Here is a 13,947-nt window from a genome sequence, read left to right as displayed (position 1 = left end):
TTTAAAAAGCTGGGCTGTACTTCTTTATATGTATCTCAGTTTATTTATGTCAAGCATCCATTTATCCTAAGGATGCAAATGATTAGGTGCTGATGAATGATTTGTTGATTGATTCATTCTTTGCCCATTTAAATCTGGAGTTTCTTCAGTGTTTTGTAAATGAAGGACACTTGTTCTGAATGATTTGATTGTGTTATGGTCTTACTATGTGTTTTTAAAAGATGTTGATAGGACAAATGTGATTTTATCCTTTTCATAGATACGCCTGGTAATTGCCAAAATTTAAGAAGAAAGAACTCTGCAACTCTTTAAGCTTAGAGGAATAGCACAAGGGGTTTTCAAAGGAATATGGGATAGTTCCAAAAATCTTCTGACTGCCACACAGGAAAAAAAATGCTGGTTTGCCAAACCTGGAAGCATTCACATTAACAAATACTATTTGCTTTTCCTTTCTTTACCCATATTTTAAGCACAAGATCAGCAGGATGAATGGAGTGGGATTTTCATCTCAGTTATTTTGGTTTAAATCTGGTGCCATTTCTCTGGGGGTACCATGGGCTGGTTTTCTCAGGCTCTTTCTGATTCTGAGGTGATCATCATCGGGTTGAGCCAACATGTATTTTGGGCAGTTCAGTGTTGCTGACTGGTGCAAGCAGGTACGATGCAAGAGTAGACTGTGTGCCGGCTCCCCTGAGAGCACTGTATTTCATAGCATCCTGTACAGGACGGAGTATCTGGCTGTGTTCAGCAGCTTTATAGAGCTCTGTATCCAGCAGCTTACGGGGACAGGGATATCGTTGCATACTGTGTCACATCATGTTTTGAAGACCGTGAGGATACCATAGTGAGGGGACAGCTGGCCAGCTACTGCTGTACGGGCGTAATTCTGGTGCCTCTAATCAAGAGAGAAGGTACAGCTTAGTCATGCACAGAGTGCCTGTGGGAGAGGAGCAACAGCACTTGCAGTTTTCTCAAGAATTATTATAACAAATATACAGCACACGTGCCCATGAAGAATTAAAAAGACATTTGCAGAGGCTGCGATGAGTGTGACTACCCTTCCAGCCAGATTTTTGCTGCGCCTTTGCAGTTTTTATTTCAAGGAACTGATGGCAAGATTGCTGATAGTAGTAGTTTGTCCTGAGTCAAAAGTAAGGGAGAAACATCTAGCTCCTTTCTAGCAGGAATGTCACACTCCTTTTCTTAGGATGAAGATTTTAGGGGTGTAGAGATGGGCACAAGGAATGCACATCTCGAGCAAGCTCAGGGCTTGCTTTACAGCAGCATGCCGGCATGCCACAGTTACACTCCAGCCCTCCCATATCCAGCACCAGAGAAACCTACGGAGATATCCAGGAGGGTCCAATGATTTTATTCATGTTGCTGTCATAATGAGATGTTGGTTTAATGATTGAGATTTGGGTTGTAAAAGAAGTGGGGTGACAGTCTTCATGTTTTGTTTTGTTCCTTTCTTGCAGAATTCGATCCGGCACAACTTGTCGCTCCACAGCCGATTCGTCAGGGTACAGAATGAAGGCACTGGGAAAAGCTCTTGGTGGATGATCAATCCAGATGGTGGAAAAGGCGGCAAGGCGCCCCGGAGACGTGCTGTGTCAATGGACAACAGCAACAAGTACACCAAGAGCAGAGGGCGGGCGGCAAAGAAAAAGGCGGCTCTGCAGACCGCCCAGGAGACGAGTGAGGAGAGCCCTTCCCAGCTCTCCAAGTGGCCAGGGAGTCCCACCTCCCGCAGCAGCGATGAGCTGGATGCATGGACAGATTTTCGCTCCCGTACAAATTCAAATGCCAGTACGATCAGTGGCCGCTTGTCTCCAATATTGGCAAGCACTGAGCTCGATGATGTTCAAGATGATGATGCTCCACTTTCTCCCATGCTGTACAGTAGTCCTTCGAGCTTGTCCCCGTCAGTAAACAAACCATGTACTGTGGAGTTGCCTAGGTTGACTGATATGGCTGGGACAATGAACTTGAATGATGGACTGACAGATAACCTCATGGATGATCTCTTGGACAATATAACACTCCCTCCCTCCCAGCAGTCACCCACAGGAGGGATAATGCAGAGAAGCTCCAGTTTTCCTTATGGTTCCAAAGGTTCAGGACTGGGCTCCCCGTCAAGTAGTTTCAACAACGCTGTGTTTGGGCCGTCATCCCTGAATTCCCTCCGCCAGTCACCCATGCAGACAATTCAGGAGAACAAGCAGGCCACTTTCTCTTCCATTTCTCATTACAACAATCAGACGCTGCAGGATCTTCTCACCTCTGATGCACTTAGTCACAGCGATGTCATGATGACACAGTCTGACCCACTCATGTCACAAGCCAGCACAGCTGTGTCCGCCCACAATTCCCGCCGGAATATAATGCTCCGCAACGACCCCATGATGTCGTTTGCTGCGCAGTCCAGCCAGGGCGGTCTGGTCAATCAGAACCTGTCCCATCACCAGCACCAGTCCCACAACTCCTCTCTTAGTGGCAGCCGTGCCTTGTCCAATTCCATCAGTAACATAGGCTTGAGTGACTCCAACAGCTTGGGATCCACCAAACATCAGCAGTCACCTGTCAATCAGTCTATGCAAACGCTTTCTGACCCGCTGTCAGGCTCCTCTTTGTACTCCTCTAGCGTGAACCTCCCGGTCATGGGACATGAGAAATTCCCAAGTGACTTGGACCTGGATATTTTCAATGGGAGCCTGGAGTGTGACATGGAGTCCATTATCCGCAGTGAACTCATGGATGCCGATGGGCTGGATTTTAATTTTGATTCCCTCATCTCAGCTCAGAACGTTGTCGGTCTGAATGTGGGGAACTTCACTGGTGCTAAACAGGCTTCATCACAGAGTTGGGTACCAGGCTGAAGGATCTTTGAGAACAGGGAAAATGGGCAAACAGGTCAGTGCCCCATAGATGTGGTAAAATAATTGGTCCCTTAGTTTTATTAGAGTTTGCAGCAAACCCCTAATAGTTCGCACTAATAATAGTAATTTGGCTTGTGATGGCTTGCTATGTGTTGGTATGCAACAGGCACAACCAAGAAACGTGGAGGTGTGGAGGGAAACAAGGCTAAGCTATAAAAGCTGTTCGACTGCAACACTGTCAGCACGCATCTGGTGCTCAGTGTCCTTCTTAATTTAGGCATGAGAAATGTTAATGACAAATCAGGCAAACCAAGGTGGAATATTTGTGGGTTTTAGGAATCGCAGAGCTGTAACTCGTCTTCTTTGAAGTTGCAACAGATGGATTCTTTCTTGCAGTCGATGCCACATGTATCCAAGCTGTGTTACAGAGGGATGGGGCCAGGGGCTCTGCAGTCAGTGGAGCAGTGTTGCTGTGGGGGAGGAGGAAGAGTGTCTTTGCAAGATCAGAGCACTCACTGGGGATCAGGTGTGTGGGACAGATCTGGACAGAATCAGAGTTGCGCTGCTGCTGTGGTACAGCAACACTAGCAAAGTTGTTTGGGTTTGCTTTTTCTCAAAACTGTATTTCTTGGCCAAAAAAAAGGTATCAAATGGAGGATATATGTATTGGTGGGATCCTGGTCTCAGGAATGTCCTGGCCTATTTAATGTTTTAAGTATACAATAATTGTTGTCCTCCTCCCCCCACCCCTGAATGGGGTAGATATATTTTTCTTTTGGATTCCTCCAAGAGAATGTCTGTGGGTTTGGGTTCTGACGTAGGTGTTTTTTAAATGTTAGCTTCTTCAGATTAATTTTTTTCAAGTTTAATATGTTTTTTTCTGCTGCTTATTTTCCACAGCTGGGGACTTGTAATCATTTTTTCTGTCATCCTTTTGTGATTCTGCAGGCTCCTGCCCATACCTCTGTCTGCTCGCACATACATATTCCCTGACTCATAGGGCAGGTGCCACACAAGTGCCCTTCCTCCTTTGTTTATTTATTAGTATAAGGGAGTAAATTTCAAAATATAGTAAGATAAAAGGTTAGCTATAAATTATTGAAAGTGTTCTATTAACTTCAAAATAGTATGTAGAGCATCTCAGTGGTGAGGTTAAATGAGGCATTCATTCAGTTAACAGCTTACTTCCAGCTTTCTTATTTTCCAGGTGAAGGATGGAAAGAAGGAGTCAGCGTCCTTTGACTTTACAGTGCATAATTTGCCCCTTTCATCTTTAATTGCATTTTCATTCACTGTTTCACAGTTAGATGTTCAAGGGGAAGCCTTGTGGTAGGTGAGCAGCAGTGGTGAACCTCCAGAATGTTTTCCTGTTTCCTGTGTGTATGGAGCACCTTGGGAGACCTGCTGTTATCTGCTATCTGTGAGGGAGAACGAGGCTGCCCAGCCATCCTTCTTCCAGTCAATCTGCAGAACCGCTGTGCTCCGATGGAGTGGTTGGTGTGCACACTCCTTTCTCTCAGTGGAAGCATTTCCTCTGGTTCTTGCACATCTTCTCACTCTTGGCAAGAGCACTGCAATGCACAGGAAGGAGATGGGCTGTAGAGGACTCTGCGTCCCACTGACCTGAGCAAGGTGGCAACTTGGCAAGGCCAGGGCCACAGATGAATTTTGAGGTTTCTTCAGTTCCAGTACTGGAGAATTTAGGAAGATAAAGGGGGAAAAAAGAGAATTGACTCAAGGATGAGGAGGCAAAAATTTGCAGAAGGTCATGCTTGCTGACCAGTTCTCTCCTTCAGGTGCGAGCTGCTTGGACTTAAAAAACTTCTTTGCCTGATGTAAAAAAAAAAGGCTGTAGGAACCTCATTGCTGTGCAACATCCAGCAGTACAATCTGTCAAATGGGGCCTGAAAAATAGATGTTATTGACAGTTTTGCTTGACACAGGCAAATAGGGCAGCCTCCAGCTTCCATAGCTTTGCGTGCTGCGTGTAGGTAGCAGCCGCCGCAGGGGGACTTGTGTGGGCAGCATGGAGGAGACACAGCATCCCACCTCCTCACCAATGTTCCCTGCTGCCTCTTCACCCCAGCCTCTGGCATCCTCGGAAAGCAGAGCTGCCGTGATCTTTTTCAGGCTGCTCCCTCTGAATAAAGGAACTGACACATCTGTGTGAGCAGAGTCTCATTGCAGAGGACAGACTTATTAACGAGACAGCTCTCCTCGGCGGATTACTGTCCAGTCATCTGTGGAAGCCTCTCTCCCTCTCCCTGACAAGTGGACCGGCTGCTGCAGGGTGCCTCCGGTATCAGGTGCAAATGCAGATGATTTCTGCTGAGCTGGTTCATCATGCACCCTTCCTCATCTGTTAAGCAGCGCTGTTTGAGAGTTTGCCTCCTTATGAACATCTCATGTTTTGAGAGGGGCTTCTCGCATGACATCAGATGCAATTGTTCTGAATTGCTTTTCTCGGTTACTTCTCCACTGTAGCAATAAGGATCCCTGAATTAAAATCTTCTCTCAACAATGTTCATGACCCCAGTAATGAATCTTTATAAGCCCAAAGACTGGGCAACGCTTTTGGTGGAACAGCCTGGCACTTGCTTATGCTAAATCTGTTTCACAAAGGTGGCCAGGTGTGTTTTGTAGGCAGGCAGAAGCAGTTACAATGGATTACTGGCATACCCAGGAATAGTGAGTGCTTTGTTTTCTATTAAAAATAAGAGAAACATTGGAGTCAGTTTTCAGGAAGAAAAGAAAGAAGGCAAATACATAGATATTTAATTTATACATACTTAGGTATGGAGGGAGGTTTACTTTGGAAGAAAATCAACTACAATTTCTTCATAGGGAAATAAAAAAATGCCTGCAGGGGATGCCACTGTCGCAGGTTTAGTGGCTGTGCATGTTTGCTGCACACAAGCCTGTGCATGGTCCCTGCAAAGAGCCCTGCCCAATCCCACCCCACTAACCTGTGCCCACAAGGCTGCCCATGCCCAACCTTTCAGAGGGACCTTATTGAGGGGTGTAAATGAATTTGGGTTTGCTTTGGGTTTTTTTCTCTTACAAGAAGGAATGGAAAAAATCTTTTTTTTTTTCTTGCTTTATTCACTCAGCCATAACTTTTCCCGCTTATACTGCCTGGGGCCTCTGTTCCTCTATCTCTACCTGCTTTCCAAAAGCACTGGATAATGCCCTCCACCCACTCATAATCATCACATTGGCATTTCAGTGGGTTTATTAATAAATAAAGACATCACTGTTCCCTCACCTGTCTCTAGAATACCTTTTATTTTGAAATTAATGGGTCCTTCTCTTGTGGGATTCCCACAACTCTGCACTTTGCTCTGGGGTCCATCTCACCTGGCAAGTCCAAAGGGACTTGGCTTTTGCTGAAGTGCCACCCCAAACCAGAGCATCAGAGAAGACTATTTGGGACATTTGCTGTTGCCTGGAAGGTCAGGAGCTGGGGAACAGTTGCTGCACAGGCAAACATTTTCTCCAGCATCAAAACCCATCCAAGAAGTTGCTTTTACCTGGATTGTTTCAGTGATCCATTTTACAATGGCATAATGCAGGCAGCAATGCTGGCACGGTTGGGCATGGGGTGGAGAAAGGCTCAGCACGAGCAAGGCAGGAACTTCTTGAGCTGGTGGCATAGTCTGAAGAACTTATCTAAGCTGCATCTTCTGAAAGAGATGTCGATGTGTCGTTCATCAGGGTGCCTCTGGGCTCTGTAACAGAGCTGGGCTGGACTCATGTTGACTTGTTTGAAAATTACATGTAAAATACTTGACAGATCAGTTAAAGTCACTCATTTTCCACTAGTATCATCTAGGTCCCACATCTTCTTATTGCAGAGTACACAAGCTGCAAATAGCAATGCCATGTAATGTTCACACTTGATGATTAACATCTCTGATGAAAAAAAATCTTAGGAAACCTAACAAAATTTCTATTAGTCTTACATTAGTCCATATCAGCTTGGACTACTTGCCAGTTTGTTAATTGATATTCAGTCTGTTTCTGTGTACAGTTCATACCAAAGACAAGTAGGTCTGAGTGTGACTTCGTGTTTACAACAACATCTTAAAAGTGAAAATAGGTAGTCAAAGATCTCCATTTGGATGGAGTTTTGAATCAGAGAGTTCCGTACAGTTTGCCACAAAGAAGATTATTTTTGTTTTCTACCAGAAATCTTCTGCCCATGAAAGCTGAGTTGGTGGACCTCTTACCTGAGGACATTGACTGCCTCAGGACCATAGCTGCACTTCCTTCTCTCTTATTTTCAAAAATGAGGTCTTATGGATAGGGCTGCCAGGTTTCTTACACAGAGCTAAGTTGGGGCTGTCTGCCTTTAAAAAATCTAAAGGAAAGTCAAGAGCAGCACATTCTTCTGCTCCATTTTTAGTAGGCTAGTGGTTAAGGTCGTGGCACTTGTAACAATTAAATGTTGTTTCTGCCAGCCCAAGTTTTGAAAGGTGATTTAGTGACTAGCTGAACACCATACATGCCAAGTTTAGTCTTTGAACAAAAATATCTATGTAGAAAATGTATTTTATGGGGAGCAGGGATCCCTTCAACTCCAAGGAGGCCTGCCCTGAGCAGGCTCCTTGGTGGCTGGGGAACACATCGGTGGCGCAGGAGCAAACTCTGTTCTCATGGCTGCTGGCGAGGAGGAGAGGGGAAAGCTGGGAAAACTCCACTGGGACTGCCCCCCATGAAGTCCCACTGAAGCTCATCAAAGCCCCTTGCATACAGGGGCCAATCCTGGGCTTGCAGGGATGCTGTGGCTCTTGCTGTGTGAAGACAGCAGGAGCTGACACACAAACACAATGAATTTCTCACTCCTTCTGGGAGTAGGGCTTTTTTGTTCTGGTATGTTTTTAATCTGGGTTTATTGTTTGGGGTTTTATTAACCCAGGGAAAAGATCTGTAAAAACCAGGATTGCCTCCACAGGCTTGTGTCATGAGTGTAAAGCAGCTGAAGCCAGGACAGTGGTCTTACCCTGTGGTTTGGGTGTTCTTCTGTTGGTGTTTTATATAGCTGTATTTTTTAGTACCTCATGCTTTGTCATGTGATTCAGCAGCAATAATTAGGCAGAAACTTGCTGTCCCTGCAGATGCTAAGATTACAGGATGACATACTCTCACCAGATGACAGCACAAACTGGTATTTTTAGAACAGCCCGCATCAACTGGTCTCCCCAGTGCTTTCCTCCTTGGATCAGCAGTTCACAGGTTTTGTTACAGAATGAGTCTTTGCAAATCGTCTTTCTCATGTGAATGAGCCATAATGATTGTTTAGAGCTGCAGATCAGTGTTGGTCCCTCGATATGTGGTTTGCCTGATAGCTGGGCTGGTTACAGGTGGCTTTTCTTTGTTTATTCCTTCCTTTGAGCCAGACTTTTAAATAGCCCCCATGAAAGCATATTTGCTTGAAGAAGTGCGTAATAAGAGCTCCTTTTTAGAAACATAGCGTCATGCAGCTGAGGAAAGGACAGGATCTTTTTTTCATAGCAATTGGGCACTCAGCCCAGGTGATGAACTGACAGCTGGAGAGGTTTAAGTCTTGTGTTGATGACAGCCAAAAAACACAGGTACGGCATAGGCAGTGGGAGTGCATGTTTGAGTAGCACTGTGTGCCAATAGCCAGCCTTTCTGTCCTGGCCTGGGGAAGGGGGATGAAGGAAGGAGCCACCCTGGGCTCCTGGTGCCGATGGTGAAGGATTTCCAGCAGGATGTACCCATCAGCACAGTCCCCGATCAAGTCCCTAGCGGTGTGTGGGGACGCTGACCCCGTTAAATCAGATACCTGTGGCTGGGTGGTGGGAATGCCCCACTCTGCTCCAGTCTGCCGGAGCTGTTTAATCAGCTTTTCCACTCAGATTACTGCACAGGGTGGCAGTTATTGGAGTCTGGCAGAGGGGACATCTGCTGAGCACTAATCGGACGGGGATGCAGCTCTGCTAGTGGAAGCTGCTGTGCAGCCACGGCTGTCTGCCATTACTCCAGGAAAAAGGCCACTTTTTCCAGATGATGCTGTGGAGAATGCCTTGTGTTTATGCACTTCTGCAGCTGAGCTCGATGTCTTGCCCTTTGTTTTTCCCTCACACTGCCTACATCTCCTGGCTTTTATAGGTAATTCCATACACATGTAGATAAAATCTGGTTTTGAGGTAGGACCTTTCCTCTCTTGCCTTTTCTGCCACTTGTAAGTCATGATAGAAGATGTCCTGCCTTTTATCAACACTGTATTGGCCTCTCATTTCCAACTTACTGCAGAGGAAAATGAGAAGATTCCATAGCAGGGAGGATGTTTTTAAAATAGGCTTGGTACCTGGCAAAGGAAAAGAAGTTCTCTATGGGCACATTCAGAATAACAGATACATAGCATGTTTCCATAACACTGTAAACCCATAATTCAGGATGTTTCTAGCCATGCAGGTACCTTTCACTCCAAAATGTGACAAAATGCAAGCAAAATCCTTCTCTGGTCTTACACAGGTGCAGTAGTTACACATCCTTTTGTGATCCACAGTAGACATCTGCTTCCCAGTGCTCCCGAGTGCCAAAGAAAGCACAGTTATTCCAGCTGATGGGCTTTACCCCTAACAAAAGATGTATTTTGCAAGTATTTTTTGCCTTCTTCCTCTAATCCAGCAGCATCCTGCCTAAGAGTGGCTGTGTTGAACACCCGGGCTGAAGTCTCTCAGTCAGTGGCAGTGTCACCCATAACTGGCAGGATTTCCACCCTACTCCTCAGGCTCCTGAACAAAATGCAGGGGATAAAATTATCTAAAAGGTTGTCAAGTAAGAAACCTGATGACTTTATGGAGAGAAGTTGTCCTGTATCTAAGCTCTCTTGTGTTGGCCAGGGCAGAGGATTAAACCCAGCCAGATGTGATGGTTCTCAACAGCAATTACGTATCAACAGTGCTTGGGCTCGGCGTTTGCTTTTCACCTGTAAAATGGCTAAAAGGGACCTTACCCACCTTTGTGGGTAAAATGAACTGCCCGGAGGAGTAGTGGATTCTCCCATGCTGGAAGTACTCCATACGTGACAGGATCCTAAATAACCTAACCTAAGGTTCTGCCTTGAACAGCAAGTTGGACCAGATGATGCTGATCTGTTCCCGCCTGGACTTTTCTATGATTCTGTAGACCAGTGGGATATCAGAATAACCTGCTTATAAATAGTTGTGGCAGCTCACTACAGTTCTGGCCTTCTTTGCCAGGGAGCTGATACAGGATGAGAGAATGATCTGCTGTCTTAAGTTACATATACTTCCAAAATACTTGGTTGTCTCCTATAGTTTGCAGTGTTTCTTGGAAGAGCAGCAACAGAAGGAAAAGAGAGACTTTTGTACTTTACATGCTTATGCAGCTACAAGCACTGCAACATTTTAGGTCCCGTAAGTCCTGGTCCTGTGCTGGCATTCTTCCTCTTTCCATCCTTCTCTCTTACCCTCTGCTCCCAGTTCTGAGCTGGGAGAGATCTATTTTTACAACCAGAATTTAAAGAGAAAAAGTGAAGTTGCAACATGCCTGAAAGTTCAGGAAATAAAGCCACATGAAGTTGACAACTCTTGTTTTTTGTCGTTGGGCTGTGTCCCCTGACCTCAGTGTTGTCCCTCAGCACAGGGCCATCCGAGTGCAGTGTGTGCTAAGGCTGCAGGGTCTCACTGTGGCATACCTGCTGTGGCATTGAGATTTCCAATTTTTATTGTGCTTGAAATAAAAATATCATTCTGTAATTTTGTCACTATAGAAAGACTGGCCACAGTAGTCATCTTCCTTACTTGTTTTTAAACAAATTCTGTTCATTTTTTCAGTCTTTAGCTGTGAAACCTCAGGCAGAGTATTAACTTGTAACCACACAAAATCAAATCTTGCTTTTTGAGCCTACCCCCCACTTTGGAGTAGAAGCTCTATTGCTGGAGGCGATGACAAATCGAAGGGCAGAGGCACCAGAACAAATGCACATCTGTCACTAAAGGACATGAGTTTCCTTGAAAATGTTTGCATCCCAAGTGTCTAGACAGTAAAAGTAGTTACTGGGATTTCCTGTCCCTGGAGAGTTGTTGCCAAGTGGTACCCAGGGAGAACACTTGTTTTACAGACCTCTAAATGGTGATATTTTCCAAGATGAGATCCACTCAACAAGCCTTCCAGCCAAATCAGGAGCCCCATGTTAGGCTGCCATACAGAGGAGCTGTGTGTTGGTAGTGCAGATTCTCATACCGTAATTGTGTAAAGGAGCACATAGCTTTTCTTCCAACAGAAAACTTCATGTGCTGATTGCTGTGTTGGCTCACTGATAAACCAGGGCACGTTATCTATGCCCCGCTCTGGGGAACATCACTGTGTCACCCTTCTGTTCTGAAGAAATTTCCAGTGCTGCATAATTGGCACCATTTGGAATCAAAGGGAGAAAGCAATAGGTGGCAGATGATTCTTCAGAGCTGCTCTGATGGTGCTCAAGCTGGCATGGGGCTTGGGAGATGGCCATCAGGTTAAGTGGTGGAATGATGTGAGACAGAGGTGAAGAAATGTTGTTGCTGGAGGGAAATCAAAACCAGTCAGCTTGGCCACAGAGTAAAGTGAGAGTAGCATTTGTAACTGGTCAGTAGCAAGGTAGAGGATGGGAGGGCAGAGAATTGGGCAGAAGAAGGGGACGTCTCATCTCCTGCGTGGCTGTTTGCAAAGCTTTTAGCAGGGCCTGTTGCAGTAGGACAAGGGATAATGGTTTTAAACCAGAAGAGGGTAGATTTAGATAAAATATAAGGAAGTTTTTTACAATGAGGGCGGTAAAACACAGCAGGTTGCCCAGTGAGGTGGTGGATGACCCATCCTTGGAAGTGTTCAAGGCCAGGTTGGATGGGGCTCTGAGCAACCTGATGTAGTTCAAGATGTTCTTGCTCACTTCAGGGGGATTGGACTAGACAGTCTTTAAGGTCCCTTCCAGCCCAAATCCTTCTATGGTTCTGTGGCAAATGGAGATGTACTTGCTTCCCTGCCTTGATAGAGTTTTCATTGCTATGGGGCAGCAGGCTGCTAACTCAAGGTAAACAGAGGCTTTTTGTGGTGAGACAAAAAGCAAGACTGTGGGTCTATTACAGACTTAAACAGGGTCATTTGAAGGCAGGCGGGTTAAGACTTTGATCTACCTCTTTGCAATTTTCAGTCCATTTCCAAAGGCCAGGTAAGCACAGCTGTGAAAATGGAGCATGGTTTGGTTCTGCTATATATTGGTTCTCAGCTGTGCATCTCTCTCCAAAATGTTGGCACTGTCTGAAGTACAGGTCCCTCAAGAAAAAATATCGGGCAGTGGCACTTCCGCAAAAGATGCTAGTCTTCATCCATCCTCCAGTTTTTTTCTTGTCACTTGGTTTCATAGAATAATATTTCACATAGATTTTTAATTTAAATGTTTAGCAATAATCTGGTACCTTATTGGGAGTTTCTGTACTCTTTTACTTTTAATCAATAGCTTTATTCAAAGTCAGCAGGACTTCTCACACGTGCCACGCGCAGCATAACTGGCAGCTGCCTGAGAGGGAGCCGTCTTGCTGGGCTGTGGCGTTTGGGACCTGCCTTGCCTTCACAGGATGTTGCACTTCGGGAAGTCGCTCACTTCCAGCCCCCTCTGGTGCTCAGGCTTTACGAAGTAGAGAAGTGGGCTTGCACTTGTTTGAGCTGCATGCGAGCCACTAGCCAGGTTTTACTGGGGGCTACCAGGCCTGTCTGGGTATCTTCTGCTGACTTTGTTATGGCCATCGGGGCTCACCAAATGGAGTCATTGCCAGGCAGTCACATTAACGAACGGCCAGCATTAATTTGCTCTTTGAAAATAAAGAAATCAATATGTTGATCCAGTCGGAAATCCCTTTATTCACAAAACAGTCTACCCCAAACCCCTCCACATAATTAAGGCTAAAGCCAAATTTTGTTTGGGTGAAATGCACAATCTGTCTGCTCCCTAAGCTGTGCTGAATGAAGTTCTCCCCTAATGGTGCAGGGAGCAGCTGTCATGCTGTTGCTCTAATAACCATGAGACAAAATGATTAAATTTCCATCAATCATTTAGCATTATCAGAATAGGTCATTTTAATAAATTGTTATCATAGGATCAGTGCCTGGCACCTTAGACAGGAGACAGTCTTTGAGTGATCCTCCTTGCAGGAGATGCCCATCTTGATTAAACCAGCAGTTCCACTAAATCCGCCATTTTTTGTGAGGGTGCCTGCTAGCAGGGTCTTTTGGAAGTAAAGACATTCCTGTAATCAGCTCAATGGCTTTTTGGTTTCAACCAGTGTCCCCTTGTTCTTGCACTGTATAAAAAATCATCAATCTTTCTTCTTGGGGAAAATCCTCAAAAGGTAGTAAGTGGTGTGAGGGGACTAAGCCCTGTTTTCAGAAGCCATTTCAGAGCCAGAAGCCACACGCCCAGCAACATGGATGTCTACTGAGTGGACTTTCTGAAGATGTGAGAGGATTCTGTGGGAATGTTTAAATGTACATACTTTCCAAAACCCTATGTGGTGCCTGCCTATACCTTTAAGCCACTGAGTACCTTTAAAAATCTGTCCCCTTGGCTTCCTTGGTTGAAATGTTTATCTGTTTTCAGTGTTTTACCTACTTATCATGTCTCTTCATAGTCATCTCCATGCTGTATCCAAGGTGTCTTCCCCATGCTTCTCTCTCACAGAGAAGTTTCTTGGCTACAGAATAAGATGGACCCTAACCCAGTTTTTAAAGCCAGGTGGACCCTGTCGCTGATGTGTTGTGTGAGCAGGAAAGTGGAAAACTCCAAAGTCCACACTGAAATTCATGGCTCCTTGCTGTTTGTCTTGAGCAGCCTCTTTGTCCGTCCTTCGAGGGTGGTGGTGGATGTCAAACACTTACAGAAGATTTATTCAGCTTTTTGGTGATGCTGAGAAAGGGTGATCATGAAAAATGGAGAAAAGCTGGAGGATCCTTCATTGCTTCTACCTGGAAATGTGCTTAACAAATAGACAGTGCACTGGGTTTCTGTAAATCAGACTTGACCATCATTTTTCATTGGAGAGAG

The 13,947-nt window shown here is 45.3% G+C and overlaps 1 protein-coding gene across 2 annotated transcripts in view; it reads left to right on the top strand.

Annotated features, from left to right (window-relative positions):
• Positions 1–13,947, top strand: part of FOXO3 (forkhead box O3) — a 90,258-nt gene that overhangs the window by 71,872 nt on the left and 4,439 nt on the right. The window contains exons 2-3 of one of the 2 annotated variants that reach the window (XM_039568811.1): positions 1,479–2,913; positions 4,087–6,143. In XM_039568811.1, coding sequence (XP_039424745.1) covers positions 1,479–2,879 — 1,401 coding nt within the window. In that variant the 3' untranslated portion in view covers positions 2,880–2,913; positions 4,087–6,143. Of the gene's footprint in view, positions 1–1,478; positions 2,914–4,086; positions 6,144–13,947 lie in introns of those variants that run through there. The other variant, XM_039568810.1, reaches the window with a different exon arrangement.

This window comes from Corvus cornix, chromosome 3 (assembly GCF_000738735.6).
Source record: "Corvus cornix cornix isolate S_Up_H32 chromosome 3, ASM73873v5, whole genome shotgun sequence".
NCBI classification, from domain to species: Eukaryota; Metazoa; Chordata; class Aves; order Passeriformes; family Corvidae; genus Corvus; species Corvus cornix.
Note: the sequence above shows the minus strand (reverse complement) of the source record. Positions and strands in the feature narration are given on the sequence as shown.